The sequence below is a fragment of the Mus caroli genome, chromosome 9 (assembly GCF_900094665.2).
Source record: "Mus caroli chromosome 9, CAROLI_EIJ_v1.1, whole genome shotgun sequence".
Taxonomy (NCBI): domain Eukaryota; kingdom Metazoa; phylum Chordata; class Mammalia; order Rodentia; family Muridae; genus Mus; species Mus caroli.
This window is the reverse complement of record NC_034578.1, coordinates 45,590,355-45,610,461: the sequence shown is the minus strand read 5'-3', so window position 1 is coordinate 45,610,461 and position 20,107 is coordinate 45,590,355. Positions and strand designations below refer to the sequence as shown.

The window sequence follows — 20,107 nt, the reverse complement described above, 5'->3', positions numbered from 1 at the left end:
CCCTACCTCTCCCTCAGCCCCTCCTTCCACAGGACGAGACCCTCCCTTTGACTGGGCATGTCTCCTCTGCCATGGGGTAGCTGTTTGGTGATTCACCTGCCCGGCACAGATCGCTGAGATTATGATGGGACTGGGTCTGTCCAGGAAGTTTTAGGAATTGCCAGAAGAGGCTCTGACCCACCTGTAGTTGTTTCTAAATAAAATCCTGTCCGTTTCCCATGCTAAGAACAGAGCCAGGACCAGAGTCCTGCTCCCTTCTTTTCCTGTCTTTTGAAAGTCAGCCTGCTCAGCCCAAGGGTGAGCCTGGCCAGGCAGTGCAGGAGGCCTCTTCCATCTGATTGGTCTCAGTCCTCCTCCATCTGATTGCCCTCAGCCATCTGTTCTCCCAACCGCCCCCCACCCCTGTAACCTGTCACCTTCTTGGTTCAGGAGTGTTGTTTTTTTTTTGTTTGTTTTTTTATTCACGTGCTCCTTTCATGTACTAGGACCTAGGCTTCTTGGGGAAATGTGATTCGTATATTTCTGCGTTCGCCCATGCCACCTAGCCTAGGAACCTGAATGGTGGGTAGACCCTGGCCTTCTGTGTAAATGGAAGTGGGGCAGAAAGTGCAATGGAGGCTCTCCTTTGCTGCCTCCAGCCCTGGAGATCAGCCGTCTGGATCCGAAGAGGGAGGCAGAGACCGTAACAGTAGCCTATTTGCTTGCCTTGCGACAGTCTAGCACACATTAGGCAGTCATTAAATCTTGCCTCTCTACAGCCTAGCACACAGTAGGCATTCAGTGAACATCTACTGAATAAATGGCTGGCTTTGGGCTGATGGTCCTGGATTGGGACACAGAGAAATGCACATTTACTTGTGCCTGCTATGTTCCAGGCATCGTGGAGCGCAGGCACTCTTACAGCTCTGACACTCAGGTGCTCCTTTGTAGATGAGGACACTGAGCCTGTCTGAGATCAGAAAGCTGGGGTGGGGGGTTGGCCAGGGCTGACTCCCACCTAGATCTCTCTACTGTTGACTGTCAGGATTCTTGCTTTTCCATCTGTTGGGCTCCTGGTGCCTTAGAGATTGGGGAGGTGAGACTGGAGAGCAGAGAGGAGGAAGGCCTAGTCTTTCGAGACTCTGAGGTAGGGAGCACCTTATTGGATGCTGCTCCATTTGGCCAGCCACCAGGAGCAGGTGTGGCTTATTAACCTTTCCTGCTGGGCCAGGGCAGCGTGTGTCCTCTGATTGCCTGACCTGGCCACTCTTTGGAGGGCTGGAGGAAGGTGGTTCTGGGCGCATCACTAGATGGTTCATAGGTCAGATAGCATGCAGCTTCATCTTCGTGGAGAGCTTGACAGTGGCGTGCCCTTTCTCCTCTCCATCACCATGTCCCACTAGAAAGGAGGGAGAGAAAGACAGCTACCCGTGGTCTCATATCTTTTCTTGGGGAAGGCACCCTGGGGTCAGGAGTAAATGGCATAGTCACCATGTGCGGCCACTCTGAAACAAAGGAGCGTGTGGCATACACCCAGCAGGTGGAGCGTGACTTATCCCTGGCCTTTCAGATCTTGTCCAGTGGAGCTGTATCCTTTGGCATGAGACTGTTTTGTCTACTGTAGAACAACCTTGGTGTCTCTTCAGGCACACACTGGGGGTGCTGGAACCTTCTCTGGAGGGGGTAAAATCGTTACCTAGTGGCAACCAGGTTTTGAAGGTTGGCCAGCAGAGGAACTTGCTTGAGGTGCTATTCTGGATCCCACCTACATGTACATGTTTTAGAGAGAGGAGAGCAGATAGCATATGTATGAATTTGGCTGTTAGCAGCTGGACTGAATGGCCAGTGTGTGCAAACCCAGGCAGGGCAGGTGAGAGTTAGTGCTCCTGTCCTGACCTGCCTTCTGCTAGTGAGCCAGCTGAAGGGATCACATGAGCCTGGGAAGGGAAGGGTGTTCACTGGCCCCACAAGGGAAACAAATGACCGCTATGGGAATTTGGAGCTATGAGACTGTCCCTTGGATGGGGTTGGGGGTGGGTGGTATTTAAATGGAGGAAGAACATCCTCTGGCAGGCATGTCCAGGAGGAGCTCAGCTGTGAGGGAAGGGGCTGTCTTCATTTTCCATGGTGAAGAGAGCAAGGACATCTTTGAGCTAGAACCAGCCAGGCAGGCACCTCTGCACTTCTGCCTCTGGTGTCCACAGTGAGCATCAAAGGTTTATAATCCACCTGAGGGTCCTCCGGTATAGTGGTCCTCCTTAGTGGCCAGTCGAGAAGCACTCCAGTGAAAAAGAAGACTGCCTGCTGTGGGTAGGTGGGGACCTGGCACCCCACACCTCAGCACTTGGAAGGCAGAGGCAAGGGGATTGAGAATTACAGGCCAGCTTTGCATTAGAACACTGAGGACTGGGAGTTCGCTCAGTAGTGAGAGTACTTACTCAGCGTGCACAAGGAGCTATGGGCAATCTCAAGCAAACCAAGAGAGGGAGAGATAGGTAGATATGAGAGAGGGGGAGAGGGGTTCTGTAAGCTTCAGCCTGTGAATGCAGGGCATACAGCATTGCCCTTGGGTGAACTGAAGCTACTAGGTCACCCTAAGGACAAATAGAGGATCTATGAGGCCTTCTCCCAGGTGAACGTCACCCCAAACCCCAGACCATCTCTTTAGGTCACATGGTAAATGCCCTTATGTGTGCGTGTATCAGTAAGTCTGGGCTGGCTCCCTCGGGATGAAGTTAGCACCAAGGGCTTCTCTAAGGACTTGGCTGGGTCCGGGATTCAGTATGGTACACGTGCCTCTTCTAGACTCAGCCCCTTTATCCTGGCCCCTAGTAGTTGGCACACTCCTTTCTCTTTCCCCTAGCCAAGCCCATTTGGAACAGAAGTCTTTCACTTGCCAGAGAAAAAGAAAAAAAAATCCAAGTTCTATACTTTTCATTAGGTAGTTGGGATAAAAAGCCTTCTGGGGTAGGCGGATTAAACCTCGTAGCTCTCTCGCTGGCTATTAGAAACTAATTGAGCACCTAGCGCTCGTTGGCACTGAGTTCTGCTGGCGTAATTATGCAAGGCCACAGTCATTTCAGTAACAAGGTAACTCCAGGTAAAGAGAGAAGGATGCCCTGAAACTTTCGATTTTTCCAGAGTCTTCCTCAGTTGCTTTCCTTAAATGAGCCTGGGACAGACAAAGCCCGGATATGAGACTTTTGGGGTGAGCTGTTGTCTTGGGTGATGACTCACCCCAGCCTGAGTTCTTCCATGGAAACAGCCCAGGATGTCTGGTAGAGTCCTGCTGTGAGCTCCTTTGGTCTTGATTGAGGTTTGGGACCTGGAGTCACACGTCTTGGAGTAGAGGATGCAGAAGAGCATCTTCCTGGGAGCTTGGGAGATAGATGAGCCGGCAGTAAAGAGGCTGAATTAGAAAGACAATAGACTCCGAGGAGGGCAGGGCCAGACACAAGCCCTGTAATAAGGTAGATGGTTACTTTGTGTCTATCTGGACATTTGTCCAGTGTAGATGGGTAAGGTGTTAGTCTAAAAGACTAGGAACAGCTGGGCATTTAACGATGTCTGAAGGTTTCTATACCGTAGGCATATTGATGGCATATTGATGGTGATACTTTCTCTGCCAGGACGACATCTTTCTATCCAGTCAGGAGCTGTGAGTGGGGCCGCTTCCCTCGGGGCTTGGGCTCAGTAGGTGCCAATTGGACCTTGAATATGTTTTGGAAGGAGCCCTAGGGCATGGCCATGATCCTGTCCTCTGGGTGGCCCTGCCTGGCCTCTGGCCTGCCACCTATCAGCATTGAATCATGTCCCTAGGAGAACAGCATGTAACTAGGCTTCCCAATATAGCCCCTGCCCGCAAGGTGACAGGAAGTCATTGTCACTCGGGCACTCCTTCTTCTGACACCACATGGCTGGCCTGGCTCTCTCCCTTCACTTCTCAGTCCTGCACAGCCGTGAATTCTGCTCTGGGGGCCTCTGTAAAGCTGGGTTTTCTTTGAGTTTTTAAGTGAGCCATTTCCCCAGTGCTGTTTTCAAGCCTCTGCCTTGAGTCTCCGGCCTGGACTGAATTGTTCCCACCGTCTCCGCAATTATAAGTTTGTCACAGTCAGAGGCTGGCTGAATGGAGGCAGAAATGTGGTGTTTGGTTAAATTGTAAAATTAGCTACGAAAGTTAATGGAGCATTTCTGCCTCTGCCTTTCAACAAGCAGGAGTCTTAGGAAGGTGCTGCTGCAGGTACCTTGCCTAAGAAGGAAAAGGGGTGGGGGTGGGGTCCAGCCCCACAAGGTGGCACATGCTTAGAATCTCAGCGCTTAGAAGTTGAGACAGAAGAATTATCATGAGTTTGAAGCTGGCTTAGACTGCATAATGAGTTTCAGGCTTGCCAGGATTGTCTTAACAACAAATAGAGAAAGAAAGAGGGGCAGAAGCTTTTGGCTCACCATACCTTCATAAGACCTGTTTTCCCGTCCATAGTTCATATCCATTTTATGGATGGAGCCACGCTCGTTCCTTGTCTCAGCTTTCCGAGCTACCACCTTTCCAGCTCCCAAGTTCACGTGGTACCGCTTGCCCACTTGCAAATGCTGACCCTCATGCTCTGGAAGTCACAGTCTCAGAGGTGCGTGCGGAAGCGCTGCCAACAGTCTATTTTCTGCACGCACCAAATTCGCAGGTCCTCTAATTACACCAAACAAACCGCTCTGTTTTCAAGCAGCAATTCGATGTCATTTTAGTTGTCAGGAGCACTTTAATAACGCTATGGGCTTCACCCTGGACATAGTCCCCCCCTGCACCCCTTGAACCTTTTGTGTAGTGTGAACCAGAAACTGCCAGTCATGCTTTCCCCCAGTTGGGGAGATGGACATTAATTGTGACAGGCAATATTTTTGTTTTGAGAAGTGTGGCGCCTTGAGCCTTCTGAATTTTGAGCCCGAAGCCGGCAGTGCTGGGGTTGTAATGTAACACCTCAATTATGGTGCAGGGGGCCAGAAAGCCAGACTCTGCAACCAACAACGTTCCTTAGATCCATGGCTGCAGCCACAATTAGGGTTTCAGAAACACCAAAGGCAAGCCAATGAGTGTCATTTCTAACCGGTTTGAACTTTTTACTACTCCCTAACATCAGAAGCGCCCGGCTAGAGAGCTCACTTCTTGTCCTCAATAAAGCGATTAAGTTGAATGGGTGTTGGGGAGTTTTTAGGCTGTGAAGGGCTAAAAATAGTCCTGCTCTGTTTTCTGAAAGCCACAGCAGGCCTGGAAAGGCTGGCAGCCGCAAGGTGCCACTGAGGGGGTCGGAGGAAGGGAGAGGGATGGCGGCAGACCCTTGGGGTACAAGGTCCGAGGTGGGTTGTTGAGAGTAGAGGCAAGGAGATCAGCTGCCTCCAAAGTGCTGTCACAACAGCAAAGATGGCATGGTTGCTTCTCTCTTCATTTGAAGAATCCTCCAGGAGAGGGGATGAGGAGAGAAAATGAAGGTATTAGTCCTAAATTAGATTGGCAGATCCAAATTTTAGAATGGATTGCTAGGCCTAAGTTTAACCTATTTAGCACTTACCCTGTGACATCAGCTGTCCTAGGAAAAGGGTTCAGTTAGGGCAGTGAGTAAATGTTCTGGCGTGTTATCAGAGAAGGTAGGGGTGGGAGAACCCTGAGAGCCAAGAGGGAGATGCTTTCACCGAAGACTTGGTGTACCAGGGATGCCCAAGAATGGAACAAAATGACTTTTTGGTAATTGATGGTCAACCAAGACAATTGTGTCTGCTTTAGTCCTTTGAGAGTGGGATTTTTTTTTTTTTAACGTGAGAGCCCATGTCTCTCCTTTAGGAATTACTGTTGTTTCTTGACAGGGCATTTTGCTGCCATAGATGCTGGAAGGAGAATGTTGGATGAGAGACAGCCTAGCCTGGACACTGGGGAGTTCTGGGTGTTGCTTCCTGGTGGCATTTCTAGAGGAAAAGAGCCATCTTTGGGGCTTGTAGAGCTCACAGTCAAGGGAACGGAGCAGAATGGGCCTGCCTGAGCCCTGCCAAGTGGCTCCTCTAACAGTGCTGTGGCGATCACACTGGAGATAGTGTCTGAAGTCTTCAGAAAGACTGTGTCATGCCAAGTGTTGGAACATGATTACTACTTAAGGGGAATTTAACACACACACACTCACACACACACACACCATTGTGAGTGGCATTGGAGAGAGATGGAAGGAGTAGGGTGAGAACGGAAGATTCTAGAAAGAGAGGGGGTGAGAGAATTGTCTGTACAGAGATTCCCAAAGAGATCAACACCTTGTGAGAAGACAGGGCATCCTTCTTGGTGAGAAAAGAGGAAACTGCCTGAAGGAAGGGAGGACCAGAGTGTTCTGCAGGAGGAAGGTGTCCCACTTTTGGAACATAAAAGTCCAGACTTAGTGGGAGTGTCAGGGAGTAGCAATGGCACACACAAGCTTGAAGGTTTATAGGATAGGCAGGGTCCTGATCCTGACTTGACATCTTTGAAGTAGCCCTGGTTTCCTTCCTTCCTTCCTTCCTTCCTTCCTTCCTTCCTTCCTTCCTTCCTTCCTTCCTTCCTTCCTCCCTCCCTCCCTCCCTCTCTCCCTCCCTCCTTTTTCTTTTCATCTTTTACTTTTTTGGCAAGGTTTAACTGTATAGACCAGGCTGCCCTCAAACTCACAGTGATCCCCCTGCCTAGCCCTCTCAGTGCCCATACCTTTCTTTTTTTTTCTACTGTCCCAGAAGCCTTGTGAGTTTGACCCCGGGAAGCATGGTCCATGCAAGCAGGTGTGTTTGTGTGCTCACGCGCACGCATCAGGACACCTACTCTGCACTGGAAGAACTGTGTCCTTCCCAGCCTTTATTTAAATGGTTGTATGAAGGGGAACAGTCCCCTTTCAACTGGAGATCTAAGGCTTCAGAGTTTATACAGTGCCACTGACCGTACAAGGAATTCGACGCCACAGCACTGTAGGACTTCCCTGGGCTTGACCATTAGCTTCGGTCCCCACAAGTAGGATGTGTGTGGAAGGATGTCTCACCCTTCATAGCCCTTAGAGTAGGAGTCATTCATGGGCTTTGATTACCCGGTCATGGGAGTTGCTGGGGGTGGGGGGGGGGAAGTGGGTTGGAGAATATAGTTAGGTGAGATGCTCCAAACCGGCACTCTTAGGGAGGAGGAGGAAGAGGAGGAGGGGGAGTTCTCTCTCTCTCTCTCTCTCTCTCTCTCTCTCTCTCTCTGTGTGTGTGTGTGTGTGTGTGTGTGTGTGTGTGTGTGTGAGAGAGAGAGAGAGAGAGAGAGAGAGAGAGAGAGAGAGAGACTGGTTTACCATCAGATCTGGATTTTCTTTAAAGTAATTCAACAGTCAGTGGACTTGCATGTTACCTTCTGGGTGGCTAGAAGCTAATGATGATGTTAAAAATTGCCCACGATGGGAACAGACTGGAGAGGCTTCTTGTCTCTGACGTCCCAGACCCTATATGTCCTTGTAACTGTTGCTTTGCCCTGGGGTCCTGTAGGAAGCACAGTGCTTAGTGATACTATGGCTGAATGAAGAATTATCAGAGTGGACGACTTCTCTCCTTTTCTTTTCCTTTTCACTTTCCTGGGTTGAAAAAACTATATCCTAACTGTTAACAGTTTGTCCTTGGTACACATAGGAGACAGCTAGGAACAGTAGAATGGAGACTTGAACCTAGATGTCTTTGATTCTAGAATGCAAGTTTTTAATAGCATTACTATTCATTCAGCCTCTCTCTCTCTCTCTCTCTCTCTCTCTCTCTCTCTCTCTCTCTCTCTCTCTCTTTGTGTGTGTATGTGTGTGTACACCATCAAGCTAGACTCTGATACTAAGAACTATGGCAGAAGTTCTTTCAAAGCCTTTCTGGTTCAAGTGGGAAGACTGGAACAAGGTGCTATTCTTCCTATGGGACCTGGGACCTGAGACAGAGACTCCAGAATTCCTGCAAAATCTGAGGACACTGCACCATGCTACACTACAGTACAGCTACAGTAGAACATTAGTTGGGCATTGTCCTCTCAGATCTAGCAGTGCCTTGGTGTTGCCCCCACCCCACCCCAAGGTTTCACCTTATGCAGAGTGGACCCTGAGCTGTACACAGAGTACCAGCATTTTCCCAACTCAATAGTTGGATCTACACATGGCCACCCTTAACCCACAGAACACCCGCCATACCCTGACAAACATTTGGCTTTCTGCACCCTCCCTTAGATTTGAGACCTTGCATCCCTGGCCTCTCTACCTCCTGTTCTACGGTGAGTATAGTGAGTTTCCCCACTGCAGTGCTAACTGTAGCACTATAGAGCCACATCCTGGGCCACCCTGGGCCCGGTGGGCTTCCACTCAGTGCCATCTGCCCACCTCTTCCCCCCTTTCTATCCTGTGTCCCTTACAAAAACTGATCCTTCCCAGTTTTTTACTTTGTTGATAAAGGAGAAAGCGAGAGCTAGGGAGAGCCAAAGCGGGTGTGAGGCTGCAGGCAGCTCTCTCTGGGAGTACACAGCTCCTTGAGGGAAGGAACACACAGTGCTGGCCTTTGGAACTGGCAGCCAGTGTGCTGTTCTCTGTCTGATAAGAGGTACTGTAAATAAAACTGTACACCGTGGCCTGTTGTAAAATGCCCGAGTCTGTACGCATTGTTCTGGCGGCTTAGGCTTTTTTTGGGTCTGCTGTTTTGGTACACTCTGTACTTCCTTATGTAAGCAGGCATGCATATCTCATCAGAACATTCAAGATGTTTATTTTAAAATTGAGAGGAATTAAAAAAAAAAAAGGACACACTACTCAACATCAGATGCTGGCAAGGCACTAGGTGTCCCCACCCCCATCCTCTCAGTGGTTCCTTTTTCAAAGATTATTATTAGCTTGGGGGTTGGGGAGGCTTTGAAGAGGGAGGGGTTTTTGAATTTGTTTCTCTTCTTTTGGCTTCAGCCTTGCTTCCCTAGAGAGACATCCCTCTGCATCTGAATGCGTGCAGTATCTTTTACTGATTTCTAGATACCCAGGATTCTAACCCCTACTCCCAGACCCATTTCTGGTTAGGAAGATGAGGGAGAAGATTCTACACTTTGCCAGAGGAGGAGGCCACTATGGGGAGTGTCGTGGCTTTCACTGGGCCTCCCTCACCTCTGCTGCCATTGGAGTACTGACATTTAGATAAAGCTTTATATTCTTGCTAATGCCTCTGACTGGCCTTGATTTGATTTCCTGTGATCCTGGGATGTGTGTGTGGGGGGGTGCGGTTCAGGTTGGGACCGTCCCCCTTTCCCTTTGCGGAAACCTTAGACTAGCTCCAGCCTCAGTCAGGCTGTTGTGTCTACATCTTTTCTTCTTACCAAACCTTTACCTGATTTTATGTCCACCTGTGGCTTCTGTCTAACCTGGGTGGTACCAGGATGCCAGGGCACAGAAGAGAAAAGTGACTATGGAAAACCCAGGCTATCGTGGCAACTCTCTACTTCAGTGTGATACTGAGAGCTTTGGGTATTTGGGGTGGGGGGTGGGAATCTTGCAGGAGCAAAGATGTCTGCTTGTCTGTCTCTAACTATCAGGCTTACTAACCCCCAGGTAAACTTAGAGGTGAGGGCGTCCCCCAAAGCAGATCACTGCCAGCCAGTGAGTGTCCATCCTGGTTTGCTGAGGGAAGTCTGCCTGGGGATGGGAATATACTGAAGGGAAGGGGCTTGCTGTTGTGAGGTATACAGTAGGCCAAGAGGAACTGGGAGCTCCGCTTGTCTAACCTTTTCTTCTTTTCCTCTGAGCTTCTTGAGTCCCTGCCAGAAGCAGACATGTCCTAGAGTTTCTACAAAGAGTCTGTAGAGAACCCAGAAGGTAGAGTCAGGACTTTGCCATCCTCCAGGTAACATCCTGGCAGTGGTCTCAATGCCCACATTCTCCTTCCCAGGCCAGTTGTATACCCCAGTCTACCCCCATAGAGCTTCCAGTGTGCTGGGGAAGGCAGAAGAGAAACGGGAAGCAGACCCATTGCAGGCGGCTATATGGGCTCATCCCTGGAAGATTTAAGAGTTGAATAACTGATTTGTTGTTGATGCTGAAGTATTGGTCCTATGACAGATTTTTCTGTTCCTCTCAACAAAACAATCACTCCCTTTTAAATCAACACAGAGAGAGAGAGAGAGAGAGTGAGTGAGAGAGTGTCTGCGTGTGTGTGTGTGTGTGTGTGTGTGTGTGTGGTGAGAGAGAGANTTTTAAATCAACACAGAGAGAGAGAGAGAGAGAGAGAGAGAGAGAGTGCGTGTATGTGTGTGTGTGTGTGTGTGTGTGTGTGTGGTGAGAGAGAGAGAGAGAGTGTGTGTCTGCGTGTGTGTGTGTGTGTGTGTGTGTGTGTGGTGAGAGAGAGAGAGAGAGAGAACTTTGATATACGCCTTTACAAACGTGAGACTCACCTTATACAAAATAAATGGCCCTCAAATACCATTGCATTGAATCTCAGTAAAATCAATCATAGTTTAATTGCAACAAAGGCAGTGCTTGAAAGGAATGCTGGGTGGTGATGTGATAGCTGCTGTCTATGGGTCCTTTGTCTCTACAATCCACTTGACTCACTTGTGAGCTTGCTGAGGGACCTGCTCTTCCGATCCCATTTTACAGATGGCATGGCATACTCACGGTGAGCTCCCCTTGTGTCATAGCTGCTGAATTCCTCTGCCAAATTTGAACTACTCTGTCGGACCCAGCTTCGAAGCCCTTTACCATAACACAACCACCATGGGCGGCATTAATAACACCTGTGGTCTCTAAGCAACAAGGAGTTTTGTTTTTGTTAATATTTGGCATCTGCCTCAAAGAAACAATGGGTCAGTGAGATGGTGCGCTGCCTCAAGGAACTTGTCACCAAACCTGAGGACCTCAGTCCAATCCCTGGGACCCACACGGTGAAAGGAGAGACTTGACCTCCACATTCCTTCCATAGCATGCACTACCCCACACCAATAAGTTAAAATGTAATTTGATAAAAGTAAAGAGAATTAGGTAGATAGGGTCAAACCCATTTCATAGCCAGGGAGCCATAGGCTCAGTAAGGTAGGAAGACTTGAGTCTCTGGGTGATGTCCAGAGCATCAGGTGTCTGACTCAGGCCTGGGCCCTGGCTCTCCTTGTTTCACTGTGTTTGACGGATTGGATGGGTCCAGCTCCCCGTCCTTCCTGTTGCTGCCCCTCTTCAAGCGTCTCTTTCTCACCTCTGCCTGACATTCCTTTCACAGACCTCACCTCTATCCGGCCTGATCTCCTGGTTCTTTCCCTGCCAACAGACAAATGGCCTTGTTTCTTCCTGCTTCCTCTCTTCTACTTACGTTACAAAGATGCCAACTCGTCTGAGGCTGCTGCTACAGCCTCCCTAAAACATGAGCTCTACCCTTTGTCCCTCCTCACTCAGCTTGGCTCTGTATCACACACTACTACCTGACGTGTATTCTTTTCTTTCTTTTAAACTGCGTTTGCATCTTGGTCATAAGCTCTGGGAGGACATTGTCACCCACCTCCTGGCTTTATGGATGGGTACCCATGAAACAGCCTCATGTGGGAAGGATGGGACAGCCATGACCATTTTGGAGCTGTGTCCCTGGAGTTCTTCTGGCTCTGGGCTGAGCCCCGGGCCATTTTATATGAGTAGATGTTGCTGCTAGGCCCATATGCACTCACCCTGGTTCGGCTGGCATGACCAGTTTTGACACCCCATCCTCCAGCTTCCCATTGATGCTTTCTAAATGTATCAGAGCTGGATGATGTCACTGTAGTGCATTTCAGGAATGGCCGTGTGGTTTATCCACATTTGAGTTGCTTTAAATGCAAACCTGACATCATACCGAAGGCAGCAGGGAACAACATATGCACAGTAAACAGGCAGAGACTGTCTTATTGATTAACAGATGAGGCCTCTATTATCGATCTAGGCTTGGCGAGGAAATTTATCACTTTTAATTTCAGGGCTGCCAAATATTTCTGCCTCTGAGCCAGCCATTAGAGAGACAATTTAACGTACAGCCTACTTGGGAGGGGAAATTCATCTGATGCGTTCTGCCCTGGTCTCAGATGCTCACCCTGGAGAGCCTGGGGTGCAAGTGTCTCCAGGAGGGGAGCCAGCAGTGGGAGTCATCGACTGTGGTCCCAAGTGGATCTTGAAGGCTGACTTGGAGTCCCTTGGGGAGATCTTGATATCGTGACTTTGGTGAGTGCGGAGTGAGGGGGACATTGAAGGCCACTGGATATGGTCAGGCTGGGACCGTGGAAGTAGTCATTTCGTAGATGCTGTGTGCTTATCTGCTTTTTATCTTCATCTGAACCCCGGGTGATAGTGTATGTTCGCCCTTCCTTTCCTTCCCCCCCTTCCTCTCTCTGTGCATCTGCCATGAAAGTGAGATGCTCCCTACAGCCCCATTGATAGCTGTTTCTCAGAACCTCGCCATGCCACATCCCTTTGAAGCTCACAGCACTATTGGGTTCCTAACTCGATTCGGATTATGACTACGGGGCTCCAAAGCAGTGGCGGAGCCCATGAGGTGCCCACCCCTCCCATTCTTTCTTCAGGGAGCGGTGAGAACAGAGCTAGCCAAAGAGAATCAGATCCCTCGCAAATCCACAGAAAAATCATTGATGGCTAATGATTCAGGATAAGGGGAAGTTGCTCATTGTGAGGGGGCTGGAACTCCATCCAGCCCCAGCTCCCCCATCCTGACCCTCTCTGCTTTTTGAAGCATTTCCTGTGTACCCCCCCACCCTTGTACATGGATGAAAGTGGTCTTGGCTGTCACTTCCAAACACACAGACACTGTTTTTGCCACCGTCCTCATAGACATTTTCTTGGCTTGATTTTCAAAGTTCTGTAAGCCGTGGGCCAGGTGCTTGGCCTGAGGATATCCTGTGGCTTTCAGGGACACCCCAAGGTTATTGTCACAGGCCTCCTCCTGTCTCCAGGTAAAACTCAGTGCCAGTCACCTGAGGCACACGACTATAATGACTCAGAAGTCTCTTCAGGACCATCGTATCTGCCCTGGAGTGCTTTCACGCCCGCTATCCAGTCAGCTCTTGTGCTGAGCACGTACTAGGGTACATATAGCCTGTTTGTTACTTGGGAATAGAGAAGTCAGTGAGGCTGGGATCCTCCTTGTTCTACAGGTCTCTACTCGTCATTGACAAGAACTGTTCTCTGGTGTTTAAGTCTCTGTATTTTGATTCTTACTTTTTAAGGCACAGATTTTAAAATTTATTCTTTTGACACAAAATTCTTTCTTTGTAGCCCAGGATGACCTGGAACTCACCATGTAGCCCAGGCTGATCTTGAACTTGCAATCCCTTCTGCTTCATTTTCCTGAGTGCTAACCTTACAAGTCAGACATGTACAATCATCCTCGAATTTTTAAAACAAGTACTGGAACGATTTCTCCCAAGTGCAGTTTAACATGAAGCCCTGATACATAAAATGGGTAACGGGATGTGGTTTGGTTGAGTTGTTACACGGGAATGAGGCACTTGCCCAGTTATCCATAAGTCATCTTTGCAGATGGAAGCCCGAAGAGGCTGACAATAAGGAGGATTAAGAGTTCAGAAGTCAGGCTGTGGATCTGTGTCCTCCTTCGCTCTGTGTTATAGCCGGCACATCCCTAACCTCTCTGAGTTTGTGGTTATTCATCTACTGAGTAGGACGCAGTAGTGGTGTAGATGCCAGATGCTGTTGTTAGGACTTGACGTAGTCATGCATAGTCTGCATTCAGCATCATGCCTGGTATAGAGTAAATCCATGAGAAATCCTGAGGCAGAGAAGAGCAGTGGGGACTGCAAATGTGCAAAAAAATATTGTCCGGCTCTTACAAGGCTATAAGGTATGCTTGGACACTTACTAAGACCCTTGGACACACATAAGGAAGAGCTCAGATACTTTGAGCGGTACAGAGTGCATCGGAAGGGATGGAACAGCTGTAACTGGAGGGTGTGCCCCTGATGCATGGTCTTGAACATGAAATGGCATTGAATAAACAGTAGTCAGACTAGAACAGAGACACTAGCGGAGTCAGGAGTCGTCTAAAGAAGGTGCTAAGGGACAGTCCAAGGGACCGTCTGGCTGTGGCATTGTTTGGCTCAGGTTATGGAGGACCCTGAGGTAAAAATGAAGAAATTGAGAACCAGTACAAATGGGAAGTTTCTTATATAAAGAAGTATGAGGAATTATATGACCTTCAATGGAGAATCGGACCATGTAAACCCAATCTCAAGTCTTTGAATCTTTCAGGCATGATACTGCAAAGGTCTGGATAGGTGAGGGTGATCCCCACACAGTGGAGCGATGCATATTGAAGACATTTTGAAGAAAAAGCACCGGGACTTCAGACTGGTGACCCTTAGATGGCATGCAGAAAAACGACTGGGCTAGTGGTGTCATGTTTCGCGCTGACATGGTGACGCCATTGCTTTGAGCTTTGTAGATACGGCTCTTGCTTGGGTCTAAGAACATTGATGGAGTCTAGGTTGTCATAGGCTCCCACCATGAGTCAGGCAGATACATCTGTAGACAAGATGATAATGGCTTCTCAGAGAGTCAGGCTCACAGGGTAACAGATGAGTCACCTTGCCCAGCCCTGAAGGCACAGGTGTCAAAGCAGTGATGGCTGGAGTTTTAAGGTCTAAGGGATGCAGGGAAGCAGAGGAGGCATGGCAGAACGGGCGCTAGTGTGGAGGAAGACAGGCCCTTCAGGGAGTCACCTCACTTGAGGTGGGAGATGAAGCATGGAAGAGAATGCCAGGAAGGGCTGGTGTGTCCTAGGGAGGAGTTTGGGTACCATCCTCAAAATACAGGGAAAATTTACAGGGTGTTAAGTGGCCAGGTGCAAGTGGGTCATAGATGAGTTAAATTTGCTTGTACTGCATCAGAGGGTGTGGAGACAGAGGTCATGCATACTGTCTTGTGAGATACACAGCAACAGGGCATTTCTCTCCTTGTCGGTGTCTTTTGTTCCCATCCACCCATCCAGCAGAGGTGGCCTTTCATCGTCATGGGGCCTCTTACCTAGACTCTGTCTTAGTTCATCTTAATCATGCTGGTTTTATTTCTCCTCCTCTGGGAGACCTGGGTGGGTAGTCACCTGTCCAAGGTAGTCTGCACTAGCTACTGGGGCTATGGATTATCTCTGAGTCCGAATCTTCACCGGTGTCCTGGGTGTTCCCCTAGTACTCAGGACATGTCCCACCCTCTGGACTATGGTTCTAACGTTACCATTTCTTTCTTTCAGCGGGTGCCAAAGCCTTTGTGTGTGATCAGTGTGGTGCCCAGTTCTCGAAGGAGGATGCCCTGGAGACACACAGACAGACCCATACTGGTGAGTGTCCCTGACTCCATTCCCCAGACCACCAAGTATTATAGCACAAAGGAGGTCAAGGTATTTGGTGACATCCTCTTACTGCCGAACACGATACCATCATGTCGAGCGTCTCTGTGGATGGGAATGGGCTTGTGTAGACTCCTGTCCATGAGGCTTGAGCAAGCATTGCAGATAGGACAGTTCTGAGACCAGCTGTTCTGAATTAGGCCAAGATACTATCTGTAATAAGGCAACGAGCTCCCATCTTCCCAAGGTGTCTTGCACGTTCTTGCTGAGGCTCTAAGGATTCTGTGGTGTTGCCTAAGGTCCCCTCGTGAATGGTTGGAAACCTCTTCATACTCAACTCTGGTGAAATTCAGAAGCCCTGGTGTAGCCACAGTGGCTGACCCGCCCTCTCTAACAGGTTGAGCCATCATCTCTAACGCAGCCATCAACACACATGGATGTATTTGGACTGTGTTAACTGTCACAGTGCTGATTGCAGTGTCAGCATCATCTCGGTCACCATGATTTGACAGCTCTGTTGCCATCGTGGCCAAAGTTCACACTGGTTGGTTGCTCACACTGTGCCAGGCACTGTTCTCCTTTCTTTCCGTGATCCCTGTTGGCTAGTCTCTCAGGAACCCTGCAGACTAACAGGGAGGCTACTCTTAGGTCAGAACTGAAGAAAGGGACTCTTTTTTTTTTTTTTTTTTTTCGAGACAGGGTTGCAAAATCCGCCTGCCTCTGCCTCCTGAGTGCTGGGATTAAAGGCGTGCACCACCACGCCCGGCTAGAAAGGGACTCTTAAAAGAGGGCAGGGGCTTGCCAAAGTCAGAAGCAGGAGTGTGATCGTTCAGAAGTTGGGGTACCCAGGTTTCATTCTGACTGAGGTAGTTCCTAAATGGAACCGAGGATTAATTACGTAGTCTCTCTTCATTTGGGTTTCCTCATCGATTAGGAAAGCAGGGGCATGATGCTATGGGTCTATCAGATAGCCCTTTATGGCGATTCAGTAAAATTATTTTACCTGCAGTGTTCCCCGGAGTGTTTGACTCCTAGTAGGTATTTAGTGGACAGTAGTTGATGGATACACTTAAACAAGTACTTTTTGCAGTCCCGCAGTGTGTCCAGACTGCTGGTGCAATTTAGGATATGGTAGTACACGAGACGCAGGCAATTCTGACTCTCAGGGAACTGAGGTTGCTGCTGAGACATAGTATGGAGGACAAGCATATGATACGATGTCAATTCAAGTGGGTGTCGCCAAGAAAAAAATAGAGCAGATGTGCGGGAGAAAACGAGAGGGAGAAAAGTGGTGTTTTGGATAAAATGGTCAGGGAAGAAGGCTTCTTTGAGGGGTGACCCTTGATCAGAAACCCAAGGTGAAGGGCGAGCTGCTTAGACTCCCGTGGGAGCAGAGGGACTTGCACTTGGAAAGGTCTGGAGGCCAGGCAGTAGCTCATAATTTCAGAAGAACAGAGTGAAGAACGGTGAGCAGTGTCCAGTGAGCTGGGAAATGGGGCCGGCCTCTCCACCCTAGAGCCTGGGCTTTACTCTGTATGTGCTGGGAATTCTCCTGAGCGGGGTGTTAGTTACTCGTTTCATTTTAGCACTGTGACAGTGTACTTGAGAAAAGCGGCAGAAGAAGAGAGAGTTTATTTTGACTCACTGTCTGAGGTTACAAAGTCTGTCATGTCCCTCCTCAGTTAACCCTCATTGGAAACAGCTTCCCAGACTGGCCCAGCAATGTGTCTCCCAGGCGATTGCAAATTCAGGCATGTTGACACTGAAGATTAACGATCATGAGTCGAGGGAAAATATTTGCAAATCACATGTGGAATCTATAGCTAAGAAATACAAAAGAGATCTTACAAGCTGAAAACCCAATACAAATAACCAAAGAAGAAAATAGGTAAAGGAAATGTCACAGAACTCCAAAGATAGACGTAGCCGAAGGACACATAAAAAGATTCTCCGTGTCATTAGCCACCAGGGAGATGCAGATCAAACCGCAAGTGAGATACCACTCAGCCCATCAGGATGTGGCTCTCCGAAAAGACAGAGATAGTGGCAAGTGTTGCTGAGGGTGTGGAAAAACCAGAGCCCTTGTATGTCACCGGTGGGAGGGGAGAGTGAGGCCTCGTCGCTTTGGAGGACCACCTGGACGCTCTTAAGAGGTTTAAGCATAGAATCACCAGATTACACAGCAGTTTTGCTCCTTCCTGTCTACCAAAAGAGATGAAAATGTGTGTCCATGCAGAAACTTGAATGTGAATGTCCATAGCTTCAGTCAAGTAGAATAATCCAGTGTCAATCAACTAACAGGTCAGTAAAACGTGAGGTATACACGGTCAATGCATCCGTTTTCGTTGTGAAATGGATGGAGGTATTGATACACGCTACGGTGTGGCTAAACCTTAAAAACATCTGTTGGAAGAAGCCTGACACAAAAGTCCATGTGTTCTATGGTGGCCTTCATTCATATGTAATGTCCAGGATGGATAAACCTGTACAGCCCTGGAGTCCATTAGTAGGTGTCAGAGAGTGCACGTCAGGAATAAATAGGGGTTGACTGCTAAGGGATACACAGTTTCTTTTGGGGGAGACAAACATTTTCTAGAATTGATCATGGTGATGATTATGCAGTGTGTGAAGATCTGGTAAACTGTATCCTTTGCAAGCATAGATGTGCTGCATGCCATGCGTATTGTAGCCTTTAAAGCTGGGTGAATGTGTATGTGTGTACATATGTAATCTGTCATTGTCAGGAACACTTGACTGGTGGTCCATATATGCCACCTCATGTATATGCCACCTCACACACACACGGATATGTAAGCCTGGGAAGATAGATAAACACAAGTTTGTATAGAGAAAGAGGAAGATAGTCCAGTGAGGGATCTTGGAGAGATCTCTGGAGATTAAATCTAGGGCTTCGTGCTTGCTCTGCATACAGCCCACCACTGAGCTGCATCCCCAAGCTGCACTGGAGAATTTTGAGTGTCGGTGACTTGATTTATACGTGTGGAAGAGCACTGTAGACCTTGTGTTGGGAGTTGATCAGAGAGAATGTTCCAGGAGCTAGTTGCTGTGTGAGCCACCACTCCAGCAGACCCTTAGAAAAACCATGTGTTCTGAGAGTTGGTTGGGCTCAACTGGGTGGTTTTCATGTGGACTGCCATTAGGTGATGGCTGGGGCTGGCACCTTCTCAACAGAGCCCTGGGGTGTGTATCATGGTGATCTCTCTGCCCACAAATCTTACTTAGAACTCCTCTAGCTTGGCCTATCGGCAGCAGAGCAGCCTCTGTCTGGTTCTACAGAACACCGCCTCCGGCTACAGAAATCAGGGAACGAGTGATACCAGCTCCGTTACAACAGTGAAAACAACCAGAAACACACAGTCTCACCTCTGCTCTGTACTGCTGTTTAAAATTGTCCCAGGTCAGCCCCACATTTAGAGGAATAGAAATCTAGACTTCCCTGGAACATTCTCTCTGATCTCACTGGGCAAGTGGTAAGCGCCTATAGGTAATAAAGAGAATTGGTGGCAGCCATCTTGCAGACAAGCAACCACAGGTCTGGAGGGGACAAAGGGAGACTATGTTGGATTCTGGTACGGTTTTCTTATTGTTAGACCACACAGACTGAGGAATCCCACTCCAGGAATACTGGCCAGGGGTAACTGAGAGGAATTTTGAGCTCGCTTTGTCATGTACCTTCACTTTGTCCATCTGGACTGAATTCACAACAGCAGGAAGCAGCCTTCCTTCTAAACCAGAGGTTGGGGAAGCATCAGTGTAGTTACACTCAGCCACGCCCCAGGGGCTCTCTGCTGACCTTCCATGTCTTTGGCACATGTCTGGGAGGTAGTAACAGTATGGCCATGTAACATGGTAGTAACACTGGGGACCCAAGGGGTGGTCAGGGAAGTTTACTTCCTCTCAGATACCTTGTGGCTTTCTGCCAGTAGAGGGGCTCCATCTGAGATAAGTCAGCTCATGTGGAGATTAAGCGATAGATATTTAGTAGACGTCGTGTGGCTCTCTCAGTCAAGACTGAGAAAATTAAGGGTGAAGGGTGGAGAAGTTGGAGTGAGAGAGGCCAAGGTTGAAGCTGGGTATAGGGTGTGTGCAAAGCTAAGAGCATCAGCTACCTACTAGTACAGAACAGGCACTCGGTGAGGAGCCTAAGCACTCGGCCTCCCCTTAATGCACGGCAGGGCTCCTTTATCATGAATGGTAGGTACCTCCTGCTGATCCCTGTAGTGTACCCCTTAGGCTGCCCTTACTGTCAATGAAAGAACATGTGAACTCCCATCTAACATCTCTCTTTTAGAAAAGGGGTCTCAGGAGCCAGAGTTTGGGCTCAGTTGGCTGAATGCTTACCGGCAGCACGAATTCCTGGGTTCCATGCCCACCCAACACTGCATACACGGGGCATGGGGGTACATGCCTGTATGGAAGCAGATGGACCAGAAGTTCAAAGTCATTTTCAGCTATGTATTGAATTTGAGGGCAGCCTGGGGGCATATGAGCCCCCCCCACACACACACACGGGGTGGGGACAGCCTAGGAGAGGGGTTCCAAGGGAATATTGAAAATAATACTGACCAGTACAGTGATGCACACCTTTATCCCACCCAGCACCTGGAAGGCAAAGGCAGATGGATCTCTCCGAGTTCAAGGCCAGCCTGGTCTACATAGCAAGCTCCAGGAAACCCTGACTCAGACACACACACACTCACTCACCGAGAGAGAGAGAGAGAGAGAGAGAGAGAGAGAGAGAGAGAGAGAGAGA

At 48.9% G+C, this 20,107-nt stretch overlaps 1 protein-coding gene across 2 annotated transcripts in view; it reads left to right on the top strand.

The window, feature by feature from the left end:
* The window catches only part of Zbtb16 (zinc finger and BTB domain containing 16), a 176,327-nt gene that overhangs the window by 101,518 nt on the left and 54,702 nt on the right, over window positions 1–20,107 (top strand). For both annotated transcript variants that reach the window (XM_029481755.1, XM_021171973.2), the window contains exon 4: window positions 15,238–15,324. In XM_029481755.1, coding sequence (XP_029337615.1) covers window positions 15,238–15,324 — 87 coding nt within the window. The remainder of the gene's footprint in view (window positions 1–15,237; window positions 15,325–20,107) is intronic.